At 44.4% G+C, this 20,463-nt stretch overlaps 1 protein-coding gene, 1 long non-coding RNA gene and 1 pseudogene across 2 annotated transcripts; all 3 read right to left on the minus strand.

Annotated features, from left to right (window-relative positions):
* Positions 1-7,881: 7,881 nt before the first annotated feature.
* On the minus strand, positions 7,882-9,644 carry LOC123396452 (probable methylenetetrahydrofolate reductase; the record flags this gene model as incomplete). Its single annotated transcript, XM_045091385.1, has 3 exons — positions 7,882-8,456; positions 9,244-9,421; positions 9,522-9,644. Coding segments are annotated over 3 exons (363 nt in total), but the record flags the coding sequence as incomplete, so codon positions are not given.
* A 60-nt stretch (positions 9,645-9,704) lies between these two features.
* Positions 9,705-10,548, minus strand: LOC123399626. The gene is made up of 3 exons (XR_006610411.1): positions 10,387-10,548; positions 10,213-10,313; positions 9,705-10,124 (listed from the first exon to the last, which is right to left on the minus strand). It is a non-coding gene; the product is annotated as an uncharacterized LOC123399626 (long non-coding RNA).
* A 6,229-nt stretch (positions 10,549-16,777) lies between these two features.
* LOC123399625 lies at positions 16,778-18,880 on the minus strand (annotated as a pseudogene).
* Positions 18,881-20,463: the final 1,583 nt, after the last annotated feature.

Raw genomic sequence — 20,463 nt, forward strand, 5'->3', positions numbered from 1 at the left:
ATCATTACAGAGAGAGATAATCTTAGCCGGTGGAAAATACTTAGAAATAAAGGCATCTTTACACTTGTTCCATGAATCAATACTATTTTTGGGTAAAGATGAAAACTAAGTTTTTGCTCGATCTCGTAATGAGAACGAAAATAGCTTCAATTTAATCATATCATTATCCACATCTTTCTTCTTTTGCATATCACATAACTCAATAAAGGTATTAAGATGGGATGCGACATCTTCACTGGGAAGGCCGGAAAATTGCTGTTTCATAACAAGATTCAACAAGGCAGCATTAATTTCATATGATTCCGCACTAGTAGCGGGAGCAATTGGAGTACTAATAAAATCATTGTTATTAGTATTCGAAAAGTCACACAATTTATTTTTTCAGACATGGTGACTTAGCAAGCAGATAAGCACGCAAGCAAACAGAAAGCAAGCAAAAGAAAGGGCAAATGAAAAAGGCAAATATTTTTGTAAATTTTGTTTTTTAGAAGTGGGGGAGAGGAAAACGAGAGGCAAATAATGTAAATGCAAGAGATGAGTTTGTGATAGGTACTTGGTAGATATGCTTCACTTGAATACTCCCCGGCAACGGCGCGAGAAATTCTTCTTGCTACTTCTTGAGCTTGCGTTGGTTTTTCCCTTGAAGAGGAAAGGCTGATGAAGAAAAGTAGAGATAAGTATTTCCCTCAGTTTGAGAACCAAGGTATCAATCCAGTAGGAGTATCAAGATGAGGCACCAATGAACCTGCGCAAAAACAAACAAACTTACACCCAACGCGATAAAGGGGTTGTCAATCCCTTCACGATTACTTGCAAGGTGAGATCTGATAGTGATGAAAGGTAAATATAAAGAAAAGTGCAGCAAGGTATTTTTGGTATTTTTCTATGTAGATCTGAATATATAATGTGTAAGATAGACCCGGGGGCCATAGTGTTCACTAGAGGCTTCTGTCATGATAGCAAGTATTACGGTGGGTGAACAAATTACTGTCGAGCAATTGATACAATGGCACAAAGTCATGACGATATCTAAGGCAATGATCATACATATAGCCATCACGTCCGAGACAAGTAGGCCGATACTTTCTGCATCTACTACTATTACTCCACACATCGACCGCTATCCAACATGTATCTAGTGTATCAAGTTCATAACAAACGGAGTAACGCCTTAAGCAAGATGACATGATGTAGAGGGATAAATTCATGCAATATGATATAAACCCCATGTTTTTACCCTTGATGGCAACAACATGATGCGTGCCTCGCTACCCCTTCTGTCACTAGGTGAGGACACCGCACGGTATGAACCCAAAACGAAGCACTTCTCCCATTGCAAGAATTATAGATCAAGTTGGCCAAACGAAACCCATAACTCGAAGAGAATTACAAGGATATGAAATTATGCATATAAGAAATCAGAGGAGACTCAAATAATATTCATAGATAGTCTGATCATAAATCCACAATTCATCGGATCTCGACAAACACACCGCAAAAGAAAGTCATCGGATAGATCTCCATGAAGGTCATGGAGAACTTTGTATTGAAGATCCAAGAGAGACAATTAGCCATCTAGCTACTAGCTATGGACCTGAAGGTCTGTGGTGAACTACTCACGCATCATCGGAGAGGGAATGGTGTTGATGAAGAAGCCCTCCGTGTCCGAATCCCCCTCCGGCAGGGCACCAGAACAATCCCCAGATGGGATCTTGCGGAGACAGAAGCTTGCGGCGGCGGAAAAGTATTTTCGTGGCTCCCTCTGGTGGTTTTGGAATTTTTGGGCATTTATGGGCGAAAGAGGTAGGGTAGAGGAGGCAAGGGGGGCTCACGAGCCTGCTAGGCGCGCCCCCTAGGGCACGCCTAGGGGGCTCGTGACCTCCCACGAGACCTCCTGCCTTGGTTCTCAAGTCTTCTGGGTATCTTCTGCTATGGAAAAAATCATCCCGCAGGTTTTATTCCGTTTGGACTCCGTTTAATATTCTTTTCTGAAAAGGGTCAAAAACACAGAAAAAACAGAAACTGGCACTAGGCACTGAGTTAATAGGTTGGTCCCAAAAATGATATAAAATGGCATATAAATGCATGTAAAACATCCCAAGTTGATAATATAATAGCATGGAACAATCAAAAATTATAGATACGTTGGAGACGTATCACAGTCCCGTTGGCGGGCACTCGGGCTTTCTAGCGACTTACAGGCGCATCCGACGCCTCTTTGCACGAAGTAAGATGAAAGCACATATCCTCCAATACATTCATTGCTGTCAGGTGTGCCAACAAGCCAAGCCTAACCGTGCTGCGTCTCCAAGGCTTCTCTTACCATTGCCCATTCCAGACGAGTTATGGGAAATGATATCTATGGACTTCGCCGACGGTCTTCCATAGTCTAGTAAGATTAACTTCTTGCTCGTTATCGTGGACAAGTGCACCAAATTCGCCTACTCCCTCCATGTGGCTCATCCATACATAGCAGCGTCTGTTTCTCAACTCTACTTGCATCAAATATACAAGATCCATGGGCTGCCGGGGGCAATCATGTCGGTCAGGGACCTAGTTTTCACAAGTCATTTGTGACAGGAACTATTCTGTGGCGCGGGCACAGAACTCAGGATGATCACAACAAATCACCCAGATACTAATGACCAAACAGAATGCGCCAACCAATGCATCGAGACCTTTCTATGCTGCTTCACACAGTCTTGTCCACATCAATGGAGTTTGAGGATTCCACTGGCCCAATTCTGGTACAACAACACCCACCACTTGGCCATCGGGATGATTCCGTTCAATGCTATGTTTGGGTATGAACCTCGCCATTGGGGGCTCACAACTGCTACAGTTTGCTCGGTCCCAGCTCTTCAATCCTAGCTGGATGAGCGTGCTAGGGTCCAAAGCCTTCTTCAACAACACCTCAATAGAGCTCAACAACTTACGAAGGAGCTGGCTGACATGAAGTGTTCATTCCAAACTTTCACAAACGGTGAGCAGGTCTTCCTCAAACTCCACCCATACATCCAGGCTTCGGTTGCACCGCGAGCGAATCACAAGTTGGTCTTCAAGTTCTATGGCCCATTCCCAATCATCGACAAGATCAACGACGTCGCATACAAGCTCCAGCTACCACCACACGCTACCATGCACCCGGTGTTTCACGTTTCACTCCTTCACCGAGACATGCTCCCGGGTATGATAGTCGAACTTTAGCTCCCACATTGCTCTCATGATCTTGATGTTCCTATTGCTATCTTGCAAAGTCACTGGCATAAGCACAAATATGGCGTTCACGAACAAGTCTAGATACAGTGGTCAAACTCCGCTGCATTGGGACCTACTTGGGAAGACAAGGCTAGCCTGTTCGCTCGCTTCCTGCATGCAGAGGCTTGGGAGCAAGCCTCATCCCAAGGGGAGGGGATGTCAGCGTACCTGACATGCAGGACCAACATGGCAGCAATGGCCACAACTCCAACGCTGCCCAACGACCCGTGCGGCCCAGACGTCCCTACCCACACTACCACGGGCCGGCGGGGGCTAGCTGAAGCTAGCCTCCTCCCTACTTGAAGCCACACACATGAGAGAGAGACATACATCAAGTGGATCACAAACCGGCGGAAGTGGCTACCCGTTCCTCCATCTCATCCCGATCCCCTTCTCCAATTCATGTATCCCCATGCTTGTAATGGCTACTGAGACTCGAATTCATGTGAGATGATAGATCGAGTGATATTTTACCGGGTACCTAAGACCTAGATGTCCATAAGGTCTGCAAAGCCGAGGTTCCGGTGTTGGAGAACGTTGCAAGGGAAATAAAAAAATTCCTACGCACACGAAGACCTATCATGGTGATGATCATCTATGAGAGGGAGATTGGATCTACATACCCTTGTAGATTGCTAAGCGGGAAGCGTTAAGAAACGCGGTTGATGTAGTGGAACGTCTTCTCAATCCAAATCGCCGCCGTCCCACGATCCGTCCCGATCTAGCACCGAATGGATGGCACCTCCGCGTTCAGCACACGTACATCTCGATGACGATCTCCGCCTTCTTGATCCAGCAAGAGAGATGAAGAGGTAGCTGAATTCTCTGACAACACGACGGCGTGGCGGTGATGATGGTGGAGCTACTCCAGCAGGGCTTCGCCGTGCCGTACCGATCTAGCTATGATATGTCAGGAAGTAGTGGAGGGAGAGAGGTTTGCACAAAGGCTTGAGGTGCAAAGACCTTCTCAAACCTCCACTATATATAAGAGGAACCAAAGGGTGGCTGCCTTGCCTCCTACTCCAAGTAGGTGGGGTCGGCCAAGCCAAGGAGGAAGGTTTCCTCCTCCAATTCAGTTTGGAGGAGGAGTCCTTTCCTTCTTGCCCACCTCCTCTCTCTTTTTGTTTCGTTCTTTTCCTTTATTGTTGACTTAGCCGAAATAGGCTTATTGGGCTGACCTCACCAGCCCACTAAGGGCTGGTGTGCCACCCATGGGCCTATTAGGTTCTCTCCCGGGTGGGTGGCCCCTCCCGGTAAAACCCCGAAACCCATTCGTCACTCCCGGTACTTTACCGGTAATGCCCGAAATCTTTCTGGAAGTCAAATGCAACAATCCTATATATCAATCTTCATTTCTGGACCATTCTGGAGACCCTTGTGATGTCCGGGATCTCATCCGGGACTCCGAACAACATTTGGTTACCAACATCAATAATTCAACTATTCCAAAAACGTCACCGAACCTTAAGTGTGCAAACCCTGCGGGTTCAAGAACTATGTAGACATGACCGAGACACTCTCTGGCCAATATCAAATAACGGGACCTGGACGTCCATATTGGATCCTACATATTCTACGAAGATCTTATCGGTTGAACCTCTATGTCAAGGATTCACGCAATCCCGTATACCATTCACTTTGTCCTTCGGTATGTTATTTGCCCGAGATTCGATCGTCGGCATCTCCATACCTATTTCAATATCGTTACCGGCAAGTCTCTTTACTTGTTCCGTAATACACGATCCCGTGACTAAATCTTTAGTCACATTGCTTGCAAGGCTTGTTTGTGATGTTGTATTACCGAGTAGGCCCCGAGATACCTCTCCGTCACACGGAGTGACAAATCCCAATCTTGATCCATGCTAACTCAACGAACACCTTCGGAGATGCCTGTAGAGTACCTCTATAGTCACCTAGTAACGTTGCAATGTTTGATACACACAAGGCATTCCTCCGGTGTCAGTGAGTTACATGATCTCATGGTCATAGGAATGAATACTTGACATGCAGAAAACAATAGCAACAAAATGACACGATCATATGCTACATTTATAGTTTGGGTCTTGTCCATCACATCATTCTCCTAATGATGTGATCCTGTCATCAAGTAACAACACTTGTCTATGGCTAGGAAACCTTAACCATCCTTGACCAACAGGCTAGTCAACTAGAGACTTACTAGGGACATTGTTTTGTCTATATATCCACACATGCATTTATGTTTTCATTCAATACAATTGTAGCATGGATAATAAAAGATTATCTTGAAGCAAGAAATATAATAATAACTATTTTATTATTGCCTCTAGGGCATATTTCCGGCAGTCTTCCACTTGCACTAGAGTCTATAATCTAGCCTCACATATCCATGTGACTTACAATGTAATTAATCTAACACCCATACAGTTTTGGTGTTGTTCATGCTTTGCTCGTGGAAGAGGTTTAGTCAGCGGATCTGCAACATTCAGATCCGTGTGCACTTTGGAAATATTTATGTCCTCCTCCTTGATGTAATCGTGGATGGCGTTGAAGCGTCGCTTTATATGCCTGATCCTCTTGTGAAACCTTGGTCCATTGGCTAGAGAAATGACACCAGTGTTGTCACAGAACAGATTGATTGGATCCAGTGCACTTGGGATTACTCCAAGATCTGACATGAACTGCTTCATCTAGACACCCTCCCTAGCCGCCTCTGAGGCAGCTATGTACTCCGCTTCGCATGTAGAATCAGCTACAACGCTTTGCTTGGAACTGCACCAGCTTACCGCATCCCGTTAAGAATAAATACGTATCCAGTTTGCGACTTAGAGTCATCCAGATCAGTGTCAAAGCTTGCATCAACATAACCCTTTACGACGAGCTCTTCATCACCTCCATAAACGAGAAACATTTCCTTAGTCCTTTTCAGGTACTTCAGAGTATTCTTGACCATAGCCAGTGTTCCACTCCTGGATCACTTTGAAACCTGCTTGCCATACTTATGGCCAGGCTGACATCCGGTCTTGTGCACAACATTGCATACATGATAGACCCTATGGCTGAATCATAGGGGACGACACTCATCTTTTCTCTATCTTCTGCAGTTACTGGACATTGATTCATACTCAATTTTATACCTTTTAACACAGGCAAGAACCCCTTCTTGAATTGTTCCATTTTTAACTTCTTCAAAACTTTACCAAGGTATATGCTTTGTGAAAGAGCTATTAGGCGTCTCGACCTATCTCTATAGATCTTTATGCCCAATATGTAAGGAACTTCTCCTAGGTCTTTCATTGAAAAACTTTTATTCAAGTAATTATTTACGCTTTCCAAAAACTCCACATTGTTTCCAATCAGCAATATGTCATCCACATATGATATTAGAAACGTTATAGAGATCCCACTCACTTTCTTGTAAATACAAGCTCCTTCAAAAACTTGTATAAACCCAAACGCCTTGATCACCTCATCAAAGCGCTTATTCCAATTCCGAGATACTTGCACCAGTCCATAAATGGATCGCTGGAGCTTGCACACCTTGTCAACATTCTCTGGATCGACAAAACCTTCGGGTTACATAATATACAACTCTTCCTTAAGAAATCCGTTAAGGAATGCCGTTTTGACATCCATCTGCCATATTTCATAATCGAAAAGTGCAGCTATTGCTAACATGATTCAGACGGACTTAAGCATCGCTACGGGTGAGAATGTCTCATCGTAGTCAACTGCTTGAACTTGTGAAAAACCCTTTGCCACAAGTAGACGTTTATAAACGGTCACATTACCGTCCGCGTCCGTCTTCTTCTTAAAGATCCATTTGTTCTGAATAGCCTTGCGACCTTCAGGTAATACTTCTAAAGTCCATACTTTGTTTTCATACATAGATCCTATCTCAGATTTCATGGCTTCTAACCATGTGTTGGAATCTGGGCCCACCATTGCTTCTCCATAATTCACAGGATCATTGTTGTCCAACAACATGATTGACAAGACATGATTCATGTACCACTCAGGAGCAGTACGTGCTCTTGTCGACATGCGAGGTCCGACAGTAACTTGATCTGAAGCTTCATGGTCATCATCATTAGCTTCCTCTTCAACTGGTGTTGCCTCGACAGAAATTTCTTTCTACCCTGCACCACCATCTTGTTGAAGCAGAGGTTCCGCAACCTCATCAAGTCCTATCTTCCTCCCACTCAATTCTTTCGAGAGAAACTCTTTCTCAAGAAAAGCTCCGTTCTTAGCGACAAACACTTTGCACTTGGATCTAAGATAGAAGGTATACCCAACTGTCTCTTTTGGGTAACATATGAAGTCACACTTTTCCACTTTGGGTTCCATCTTTTCGGGCTGAAGATTTTTGACATAAGCATCACATCCCCAAACTTTAAGAAACGACAACTTTGGCTTCTTGCCATACCATAGCTCATATGGTGTCGTCTCAACGGATTTTGATGGTGCCATATTTAAAGTGAACGAAGTTGTCTCCAATGCATAACCCCAAAATGATAATGGCAAATTTCTAAGAGATATCATAGATTACACCATATCTCTACTATTAAAGGAGGATCTGTCGTCGTCGTGATGGTTCGACTGACAGATCCCCTCGCTAGCACTTGCGTTCCACCGATTTTTTTCCCACTGTTTTTCCCCATCCCTCCAAAAATCAATCCCCATCCCCATCCCTCCAAAAACCAAACCGAATTTTTTCTCCCCGTCCAAAAACCAATCCGGTACCTCCCCACCTCGTGGTCATCCCCACCTCGTAGTTAAAACAAAACAGTTGAATCAAACACACCCACGCACGCACGCCTCGTCCATAGTTGATTACAATATCACCCACGCACGCATGCCTCCCTCGCCTGATCGCCGTTCGCCTGCCTGGCCTGGTCGTCGTTCGCCGCCATCGCCTCCCTCGCTTGGTCGCCGCTCGCCTCCCTGGTCGCCGTTCGTGGTGCTCGTTCTTGGGCCTTGCCGGTAGCCGTTCGTCGCCATCGCCTGCCTCGCCTGATCGCCGTTCGCAGGCCTCGCCTGGTCGCCGTTCGTGCTGCTCGTTCTTGGGCCTCGCCTGGTCGCCATTCGCCTCCCTCGCCTGATCGCCGTTCGCCGCAGCAGAGGAGCACCTTCTCGCGCCTTGTGCTGCCTCCCTCGTCATCTCGTCCTCGTCTTCAAACTATCCCTGGAGAAGAGCACCTTGCCTCGCCTGATGCATGCTGTGGGTTTGATGGCAGAAGGTTTGTTGGATTTATAACTTTATATATGAACGGAAAAACAAATCCCTACTGTTATAAACAACTCTTCTCCTTTTTATTTGAAGTTCCCTGACATAATGAAGAAATCCCTACTGTTACATCAAGGTATCCTTACATGTATGAAGAAAACATATAGGTGGACCATCTGTCCCTCTTACGAATAGTGTCATGCTAGATACTTACAGGATTCCTATAGTACAGATTTCTTCAACTCATGGTGATTACAACCTTTGATCTACAACATTTGTATAAGCTGATAGCAGCTGAGTGAAAATTTAAAAATAAATAAGCACTGCCAACATGAGATGGAAGGAACTCCAGCATGTCAAGAAGCTGTAGATTTAAAAACTTAATTTATAGGGGTTGATTATTTGATTACCGTGTTGACTTACTAATGCTTCCGATGCCTATCCTGAATTTAAGAGGAACCTTAAAGGATCGGCAAAACTTTAGCATGAGCAACATTAATAAATAGACAATCATGACAACAGGAGCTACAATAGAGGCATATTTGGATAATACTTTCAAATTGCCAAGTCACAGGTAGATGAATATATACGCATCTTCAGGAAAGGAAAACATTACTATGACTTAGTAAGGAACACATTACTATCTCTTAGTAAGGAAAACATTACTATCTCTTAGTAAGGAAAACATTACTATGACTGAGAATATCATCTCTACCTAAACCTTGCTCCGAGCAGTACCAGAAGAAGACCAAGCATACAACAAAGCAAATTTGACGTACCAACACTAGGAGACTCAGATTTCTCTGCATTTACAGCAGGTTGGCTGTTGATGGTAAGGAAACCCTTTGAGTTCATCTTCACCAACTGATCATCAATTGTAGTTGTCTCGGGTTGAAGACCATCTAACTCAGACCATGGGCTGCTTTTAAGTTTTCCTTCACAGAAGTTTACGAACCACTGTAGGTGAGAAAGGTGGGTTAGCAAAAACATTGACACTTTGAAATTGTTTGTATGGCATACATTGCAATAGTATACTATCATGTAGTTCAAGAGTTACCTCATTAATGTCTTGCACAGATTTCAGTGGAACAGCCCATTCCTCTTGGAGCTTCTTACCACGCCCATGTGGCCATGTGAACTGTGAAAGAGTGGATATGTTATCACATACAACTATAACTTTATGAAATTTAAATCAAAAAAAAGCAGGTCCACTACTATAGGTAATCTTTGCAACAGTGAATAGCCAATGCCCAACAACTGAATTATGTTGCATGGGAAGATGATTTAATTGGCACTAAGAAACAGATAAATGTTTCTTTTCGTAGAAAACTAATAGACAGAGCCCATCAAGAAGAGTGTTGGGCATACAATATTTTCTGCTGAACCAATATTTCTGGATCTTATGTAAATGCTCACTTTCAACTATATTTCTTTCTGGAAGATAGAGTCTACAAGTTATGAAGATGTTGCATGCAGTGTCTGTGCAAAACTGTTTATGAATACAATAATTATAGATTCAAACAACAAGACAATGAAATTATCTCGTGGTCATTAAGGGCTCCGTATGATGGGTTCCTGGAATCACCCCACCGCCCCTGTGGGTATTGATCCCAACCAGTGGTCCTTCAAATGTAACTCTTTGGTCTGTTGGCCCTGCTCACTTATATCAAAGACAAGATTGAATGAGCATATGTGTGGTACTAATAGTCAATCAGCTTTCACAAAGAAAAAATCAGAAAAAAATTTACCAGAATATAGGACGAACATCCTCTTTGACACGGAAAACATTAGTTGGTGCCCTCCAAGGTAATGTTCTTGAAATCTTGGATTCCTCTATTAATCCAAGATTCTGGAGAAACAATAGTTAGCTGTTAGAAACTCGTCAGAGCAAAAAATTAAACCAAGCAAGACAAGGAAATCACCATCATAATTGCTAAAGCGGTCTTTTCCATGTTTAGTGTGTAAAGGTGCAAAGTCTTGAGGCGCGAGTGTTTTGGACTTCAGCGGCATGATCCAAACCGGTTTAAGGGACACACCATCGCACTATAGAAAAGCAGATCACACGAACACACACAAGAGGTGAATCGAACCTGTGGATAGGAGATGATGCTCTTAGGTGCTACCATTCTGGCTTGAGTTTTATTGTCATCTCAGCATCAGCAAGTGCCTTATTAAGCTTAACCAGCTGCAGAAATGCAGCAGCTCGGTTGCTGGCAGTGATTTAAATAAAAAGGATATCAGAACTTGCCAAAAAGTTTATTTCAATAAAAAGGAATACATCACAAATCTCCAACTTAATGCCTACTTTTTACTACTTGAAAGCCGGCTTGGTTCTCAGACCTTTTTTTTAGGTTTTAGATCAATTAATTCGACACCTGCTTTGAAAGGGAGAGGCCTGATTTGAAAGGAATTTTTGGATCAGGAGCGGGGATCAAACGTGCAAACTGGAGTACAGCCTGGTTCGTCCATTATTTTGGTTTAACATTTACATTATGTCGCTCTCTTATTTAAATGAGATTAACCCTGGAATTGGAAACTAGGATATGTCCTCCACTAAACAATAACTATGGTCGATTCAGACATCATTTTTCCATTGCCAATCGCGATGATTAGGATACATACAAAGTTTTCATTGAAAAAGGTATATAAAGTCTACGGTAGAAACAGGGATGCTGAGTGTGATAAATCTTTAGAATAAAGGGGCGAGGGGAGAACAGGCTGGTTCAATTGGCAGAAACTATCAACACCTCCCAAGTTTCAGCAATTCATATGGTGCCTACCTCATAGCAGCCTGCTGCTACCAATGAATATTCAAACAAACCTAGTTTTAACAAAAGGGATGTGTTTCATCAACAAAACTCTGATCTTTCCCGTAACACCATTAACAAATAAGAACAAATGCATACTATTACTGTTAGAGTTGTGTCGAATATTCTTGTACAAGATAGGTTACAGTTGGACTCTGAGTAGTATTGTGTTTAGACACGATATGGAGTCGTGTCCTGATAGGACACTTGTATCCTAGGCCTCTCATATATAACGGGGGTAGACACACGATGTAACCTATGCCAACATAATAGCACAAGCGTGCAGGGGGAGCCGGCGGTGTGTGCCGGCGCCCGGATGGCCAGCGTGCGGTATTGTGACGGTGTCACGGGGAGGAGCGCCCGTAGTCAGGCCCCGGGGATGTAGCCATATCGGTGAACCTCGTTAACAAATCTCGGTGTCGTGCTCGTGTGATTGCTTGGTCCTAGGTAGATCAACGAATTGCCTCGGATTATTCTAACAAGTGGTATCATGAGCAAGGTTGCAATATCCGCGAGACGAGGGAATTGATCTAGAGGAAGAATTGATGTTGTGATCGATGGTGTGTGCATGAGAAGTCGCCGACGCGGCATATGCAGACGCAAGGCGATCGGGATACATCTAAACTCAAGAAGCAATCCGAAGGCATGGCAGCGTGCAGCCCTGTGCGAGGGAAGCAGCGTACAGTGTACAACGGAAGACCTCGGTGTGCACCGGAAGTCTCGACGAGATCGATAGAAGCGGCAGCCGCATATCGTGCAAGCAGAAGGCAGATCGATGGGTGCGGCGCCTGGAACCGGCCAGGTTCAGTGCGTGTTGGCATAACAATCGTGAGGCCTAGCAATGCGCACGTGGTTTCTTGTAGCAGTCGGATCGATCACGAGGCAGCATGGCCAGCTGGTGGAAGGCCGGCTACATGGCCAAGGGCAACAGGGGGCCGAGGTGAAGTCACGCCTGGTGCTCAGCGCACGGCTACTTGCCGGGAAGTTGCGAGCTGGACGTGCATGTACTGGAGATTTGTTTGTGAAAAAAAGACAGCCTGCAGCATCTGGTATTTAAGTGGCATGGGACAGCACCATGGTTGGAGAAAAAGAGCCTTGGGAGTTGTGTGGCACATAGTGCACGCATGAAAGCTATCGGGAACATTGTTTTTCAAAGGTGTTGCTAATTACAAGTATGGTTCTACTAGAAGGTTGGCAGGTTTGTGATGTGCGCATAAGGCTTGAGGAGCCTGGAGTGCATGTGCAAGGATCATGTAAACACAGGGCGTCAAGCAATGCATGGAGATGTGCGGTGGGCACGACGCAAGGTGGAGCATGGTTGCAGTCGAATATTTTTGGTTGGGTCGGACTGGACAGTCTGACGGATCGACGGCGATGTCGGTCAAAGCAGAAGACGGCGGTGATTTCAGCGACGACAACATAGGAGAGTGATGCTGATGGTGGCCAACTTCTGGGATGTGGAAACACGTGGTGCAGGTCTGAGGGCTTGTGCAGCTTCAAACGACTATGACACAGGGTTGATTCAAGGCAGTGCACACATGAGAGCTTGAAGTCGACAGGGCGCGGGGTAGCAGGGCCAGCTACATGGAGTCATGTTGAAGGTGGAGCTGGAGTCTAGTGGAAGATTTCACTCTGTGCTGATGGAGGGGCTACGACGTAAATGGATGGAGAGTCGAAGCCTATTTCAGCGGGTAGCGAGAGACACGTGGATCGGACTAGGTACCAGTGGTCTGATGGAGACATGATACTCGGCATCAGTCGGTGATGACCGGTGGTTCTCTGCAGTGGGGGTTGAGTGGTGTGGGTTCGCTGCCTTGGAGACTCGACCAGGACAGCAGAGGCTCGACGCGGTGATAGCGGCGAGGCGTGCGATAAGCATGGGACACAGCGACAGACCAAGGCACTGGTGGTCAGACATGTGGTCAGACAAAATTGTGCAAAGGGTGCTGAAGCAGTGTTGGCGAGTATCGGATTCAAGTTGATGACTGGGTCTATCGGTGCCGGTTTGATGGACGGGAGTTGACCATGGAGAATCTGAGAAAGTGACGGAAAGTCTGAATTATCATAAGCGGAGAGAGTACATGGCCGCATATGATGTGGTGTTTAGTGCACATGGGAAGCTGCATATGACAAGTACAGAAGAAGGCGGAGTGCTATAGCTTTGGGACATGTCAGAGACTATCCGGGAAAAGGATGAGACAAGTGCGAATTTGACTCCGGGGTGACACAAGACGACGGTGAAATTCCTTCAATTTTCAGATAGACGGTCAAGGAAGAGAGAAGATGTTGAGTTCAGATAACTCTTATACGTGGCATCAAATATGTGGGTTGTTCACTTTCATGCAGGTCAGTGATCAGTGTGTGATGGCGTTGAATGGATACTCCGGAAGTTGAAAGCACAAAGTAGAGTAATAAGGAACTTAACTTTGCTCGAGGGTTGACTGTGAAGAAGACGAGAAGGGACTACAGTTGCAGGTGGAGTCACATGGAGTCTGGGAGTAGCAGTGGTGCTCATGGCGTATCTCAAGTCCAATGTACATGGAAGTTTGACGCATGGATGAACTCAAAGAGGTGGAGATTATTCGCCAAGGTGGAGTTTGTTAGAGTTGTGTCGAATATTCTTGTACAAGATAGGTTACAGTTGGACTCTGAGTAGTATTGTGTTTAGACAGGATATGGAGTCGTGTCCTGATAGGACACTTGTATCCTAGGCCTCTCATATATAACGGGGGTAGACACACGATGTAACCTATGCCAACATAATAGCACAAGCGTGCAGGGGGAGCCGGCGGTGTGTGCCGGCGCCCGGGTGGCCAGCGTGCGGTATTGTGACGGTGTCACAGGGAGGAGCGCCCGTAGTCAGGCCCCGGGGATGTAGCCATATCGGTGAACCTCGTTAACAAATCTCAGTGTCGTGCTCGTGTGATTGCTTGGTCCTCGGTAGATCAACGAATTGCCTCGGATTATTCTAACAATTACTTTGATGCTGCACTTATTTTTTAGTGTGCGGATAGGCATGAGAAGCAAACAAACAGGATAGTGCGAGACTCGTTACGATTCAAAGTAAGATAAGTGAGTTAGGTGACACACCTGATTAGGACTTCAGATAGAGAAAAAATAACAATACCTTGTGGATAGCAAATCATAGCATCCATGTTGCTTAGTATCTGATTTATTTTGGAGGAGATTAATTTTCTATCAATTCTCACAAGAAATTCTTAACATGAGCCAAACGTGGGACTGGGAGGGAGGTTTTTCTTATGGTTATGTGCACTGCCATTTTTTGCATGGTTCTAATTGTCCTATAATGTTATTCTATCTGATCCAACCTAATTGACACAACCTCGAAGGAGTAGCAATAATATACCTTGGTTCATCCGTAAATTTAATTGGAAACAAATACTAAATGCCTTTCTCTTTTCCTTTTTGTCTTATGTTTTTGATATGTAGGAATAGATGCTTTATTAGCTGCTGGTAAGAACACTGGTCCCTTCTAAAGTGATGTACAAAGTCAAGATATTTTGAGGCTCGCATATAAGAAAGTAGAGATGTCACCTATTAAAGTCATGGAAAAACTTCCTCAACCCTGTCAGGAGCTGTATACTTAGTGCTGGGATTGGCCTTTGCAAGCCGTTTAATTTGGAATCTGTATCAAGCTTGTGAAGTAACACGACACCCCATTTTCTCTGGCAGGTTATCTACTTCACCGACCCCATGGACCGTGCATCATGCAATACCTCATGGACTATGAGGACAAGATTACAGAACGTGTCCAAGGAGGGCCCGAAGCTAGGCAAGGACTCGAAGCTCAAGGACCTCTAGGAGTCGTTCGCTACTGGTGGAAGAAGGCCATGGACACGGAGGGCATCGACTCGGTGAAGATCAGCAACCGGCTGCACAACACCCCCTGCATGGTGGCCACCTCCAAGTACGGGTGAAGAGAAGGAGTCGGACGCAGGACCGGAAAGAACAAACCTGATGCAGCAATAGCCGGCCAGCAGGGGTGTTTTATGAACAACACCCGGCGAGCAGTGGAAGAACAGCAGCGGAAGAACAACTGACGTTCGCTCGGGGTGGGCGTCATAAGGTGAAAGGGGATCATGAACTCTTTTTTCATTTTCCAGTAATTGAAAAAAATATAACGTGTTCATAAGGTGAAAGGCTGCAACTAATTGTGCACATATATTTTCAAGATACACGGCATTATTATTTATCCGCCATTGTCTATGTCGTGATCATAGCCCGAGTTAGCAAAGAATATCCTTGAGATAACGACTCAGGACTCCAGATATGCGCTCACATAGTCTTGGAAAATAAAACATAAAATATTTAAATGGTTGCGACTATAGACTATGCACCTCTCATGCCAACAAAAGGTGGATGTAAGATTCAGAAAGCAAGTAAATCTTGTCTAGCAAAATAAATTAATTAGGCAGCAGATGGCAGAGTATGCACAAGACAGTTTAAAGCACATGAGAATGTATTATAATTTGCGACCATATTGATGAGAAATATATGCCAGAGTTCCAACAGTTGATGTTGGTTCAGAATGATGAAACCATGTCTAAGCCCATTAACACACAGTTGCAACATATACACTTTGTAGTGAACCTTCGGTAATTATTTTGCTGATAGTGGAACCCGGTCCATCACCAGTACACCATATATATTGCTACATTCACAAGAGAACTATATACTACAACCCTGTGTGTACGCGAGTATTTAATTTCTTCTCACGTTTGCCTCAACTTACCATGTCATACTATGCATACCCATATGGTGGCAAGAAGAAACGATATCATATTAGCAAGGTCATAAATAGACATGCATGTGGTGTCCTTCAACAACTTTAGTCATGTTTCCATGATCAGAACAGGGAATAAAAACATCACTTGTTATAGAAACAAGATAATCGATCCAGGGCTGCCATTTGGGTCGACTGTTTTTGGAAGAGGTGTAGTTCATCATCAAATAAAAGCATCCTTGTGCACCTATGCTTTGCTAGGGAACTTTGTATTCGATTCAGTTAGTCTTCTTCACCATCATAGATTTCACATGCAGCAATATATATCCGAGTGGATTAGAACTAAGTGAAGCAAATATCATGCATACCATTTGTTTTATATACGTAGATTAAACAAATTGCAGCTAAATCATGCATCAGGATTCTGCAATGTATTACTTTCACGATAATAACTATACCTGAAGAGATGTTACAAGTAATTGATGGTTCCTGGTTCGTTTGTCTCTCATTCCTGACAATGATCTTAGTGGAGGAAACAACTCTCAAATCATTGGAAAGTTGAGCATATGGGGCTGGAGTTGTAGACTCTGGGCTTTTTGCTTGAGGTATGTTTGTTTCAGGCTGCGGTGAGTCCAGCTTGCATTTTTCATCAAACAAATTTAGTCTGGATGCAGACCTTGATCCATTATCTGGGCATACCTCGGTGGAACTTGAACTAAGCACAGATGTTGGGCTCAGTAATGGAAGCTTCACAGTATTTTCTTTTTCCACAATAGGATCTGCATCTCTTTTTGTAGGTTGACATCTAAGTGCAGCCTGATTGCTTGTAGAGCATAACTTTTTGTTGTCAAGTGTGCTGACACTCTTAGAAGAAGGTTCTGCCTTTCTATCAAGAGGGACTTTCCTTGAATATGCAGGAGGAACATGCACAGAACTAGGATTGATGGGATTCATCTCTGACTCTTTCCGTGAAACAGATGGAGGAAATGCACCTCTCTGGACAGCCTTGTAGAGTGGTGATGGCCGATTGAGAGAAAATGGTTGCCTGTTTTCAGCTGTCTCAACTCTCTTAGGAGAAAGACACGATGCAACAGGCAGGGGAGATGTGGTGGGCTTGGGGCTAAGAGGTCCCGTGGCCTTGTGAGCTGTCTCAACTCTCTTAGGAGAAAGACACGAGGAACCAGGAAGGGGCGGTGTCGTGGGCTTGTGAGTAGGAGGAGCCGCGGCCTTGTGAGTAAGAGGTGCCATGGTCGTGTGATTAAGAGATGCTGTGGCCTTATGACTAAAAGGCGCTGAAGCCTTGTGATTAAGCGGTGGCATGGCCTTGGAGGTAAACGGTGGCGTAGACTTGTGAGTAAGTGGTGTTGACTTCGCAAGAGAAACTTTACGCGAACTCGGAGGAGGAGTGACACTTCGTCTGGAGTGTCTTTTCTGCAGCTTTGCTGATCCAACTGTTCTACCAAAAGGCTTTCCATGTCGTACATAAGTGATGTCTTGTGCCGGAATCAACTTTACTCTTGCATCAGGTTTTGTCCGCAAGAGGAAGCTACTATACATTGTAAAATAAATAGAATTAGAAATAACATACTAGAATCTGGATTTTGCAAGACATGAATGATATTTAAGTGCAATCCAGGCAACATCAATGACTTACTGGTATGCCCAGAACCTAAAAAACAAAAGATGTAGCTTCCCGCAAAAAATAAAAGTGATATATCATGCTTCAAATAATGTCACTTCACTAACAAGCTTTACAAAATGAAGAAGGCGTATACCATGTCTCAATGCTCACTACACTTATGCATAACCCAAATTATAGACTGAAATTACACCAGGAGCCATAAAGCAACATACCGAGAAGCATTATAAATATATAATATCCCTTACATTTCTCCTTTTATTTTATTGTGGGGAGGTATGTTCATAGCCACAATTTTGGTCCTTGTATGAATGATTGCCAATTTCCTAGCATGCCCATATGCAAACTTGTATACAATTTCTTTCAATTAGCAAAAAAATGGTTGCAATTGAGTTCCGTCTAGCAAAACCAGATGATTAGAGCAGAGCGCACAACACATTAGCCTGAATCGACTGCATCTAGATTCGCTAAGGCTGCCTAATTGGTGCGACCGGAAAACAATAAAAATAAAGTTATGAAGACGGGACAGAGTGCTGCACCTCATCGTTGTCCACGCCGACGAGGAAGAAGAGGGAGGCGTAGCGCCTGTAGACGACCTTGTAGTTCCGGTGCTCCACGAAAGAGCACTGCATTGGCACAGAGTTCCCGTGAGACGGACATGGAAATCGAGGCCAACAACAGCCCATCCAGATCCAGATCCAAAGAAACGCCGTTCTTGATTCGGGGTCAAGACGAAGCCAGGGCTCCTGGATCCAGGACAAGAAGAGGTTAAACGAGGACTTCAAGTAGGCGTTGGATTCAGCTGGCGGGAGGGTGGCGCAGATGGGAGGGGGGAGCAGTACCTGCTGGTCGGTGCGGGCGAGGCACTTGCGGACGATCTCGCCCTCGAGGGCGCGGCGCTCGTCGAGGGAGAGGTGCTCGTAGTACTGCGCCAGCCGCGTCTCCCCTGCTTGTTCACCAGCAGCACGAACCAGATCCCCATCTCCCGCCCCTCGCGCCTGCTCGTCTTCCCCTGCTCCTTCCTCTCGCCCTCCCCTGCTCCTTCCTCTCGCCCTCCCCTTCCGACGCTTTTGTGTTTCGTTCCCAGGCTTCGTCTACTATCGCAAATTTCTCTTCCTCGTCGGCACCCACAGATGGGCTGGTGGAGGAAGAGACGGGAGGGAAGGAGTAGGTGAGTGGATAGAACGGAGTGAAGAGAGACAGACGAAGAGAGAGAGAGGGTGAGTGGATAGCATGTGTCGATAGGTGTCGGTGAGGTACCCAGTTCCTCACCTTCTTTTTTTTCCTACCTTAGGTCCTGTTTGGAATAGGGGTAAAATTATATACCTGTCTTAATTTTATAAGTGTATATTATCAGGCATGTGTGATTTTCAACTGAAAATGAAAACAATCAATTAAGGTTTGTATCTTTTACACCTGTAAAAGTGTGGAAAACGGCAATCCAATCAGCGAACAGCTTAATTGGCGGTTGCATGTTGATCATACCCTTAATTAGTAAATTGTGTGACTATGAGGCCCGACTACGCGCAATCAGCTATGCCACAAGATGGTCATGCATGCATGCATCAGCTACGGCACGGTCCACAAAACAAAACAAAAAAAATTGTTAAGCATGCATGCATTAGCTACGGGACTAGCTAGCAAATAGGATGTCCACATCTTCTGTTGACGACATGCATGGTGAGGAAGTGTTGTTTTAGTCCATCTTCAATTTTTTTAGCTGAAGTCCCGTCGCACCAAGCATTGTAGCATGTCCTTCACCTATAAAATGAAGCACGGTAGGATAGTTTACATACTAAACAACACAAGCATTATGTTCCTTCTTTTCTACGATTAGCTGACATCGCCTACGGTTCAAAGGTATGTTGCACTGGAAGTACGATCATCATATTCAGGAGAAAAGTGTAGACATGTAGTTCTTCGTTTATATATCATAATTGCAATCAGCTCACTAATTATTTTGTTAACATTGTTAATGTAGATGAATGTTTTTGATCTAAATAACGGCATGAGCACTGGTATTGTTTCTAATTTAATTTTCTCTTGCTCTAAACAATACCTCTGGCTGAGGATCATTATCAAACTAACTTTCATTTATTTAGATGTTTCTGGCGTAGTAATGTACGTTGGCCCACTTCAAATGGATTATTATGCATCCAATGGAATGAGAGAAATAGCAATATCGCGCAGAATTATGAAATACTTTTTCTTCGACTTTTTGGCGATAAACTAGATTTATACGACGAAGATCTGAAACGAGCGGAGTACAACGCTTCTATTCTTGAAGCCTTCAACATGGAGGTTGATCATGCATCCAGTAAGGCTGGTTACCTTGATTTATAATGCATTTGATTGTTCATGCCACTATGTTAACTATATATGAATGTATGTCAGGCCCCTTATTGAAACAGAAACATCCCGGCTCACATTTCAACACTGTCCGATATTATCCTATCACGCGGGCGATGATTTAGAAGGTAACTCTTTAGTGACGTACATATTTTTTGCAAGCGGATTGTTCTGTTGTGTCTCGATATATCTATTTATGTTTGTCTCAGATGTTAGGAAGGACGCGCTCGTGACACCTCTCTTGGGGACAGGGTTAAAATGCTGGTGTTGCATCGATGGAAGCAGTACAAAGATGTCAATGACAAGCTATGCGAGCGCGTTGAACTGACAGAAGAATATCAAGCAAATGAACAGAACATAGAAGAGCCATCGACGATGATAAAACTTAAGGCTAGGGTGACAGAAGAGCCGATTGAAGAGCAATCGACGATGATGAAATTTACGACTTTGCGTATGCACA

Source organism: Hordeum vulgare, chromosome 5H (genome assembly GCF_904849725.1).
Source record: "Hordeum vulgare subsp. vulgare chromosome 5H, MorexV3_pseudomolecules_assembly, whole genome shotgun sequence".
Classification (NCBI taxonomy): domain Eukaryota; kingdom Viridiplantae; phylum Streptophyta; class Magnoliopsida; order Poales; family Poaceae; genus Hordeum; species Hordeum vulgare.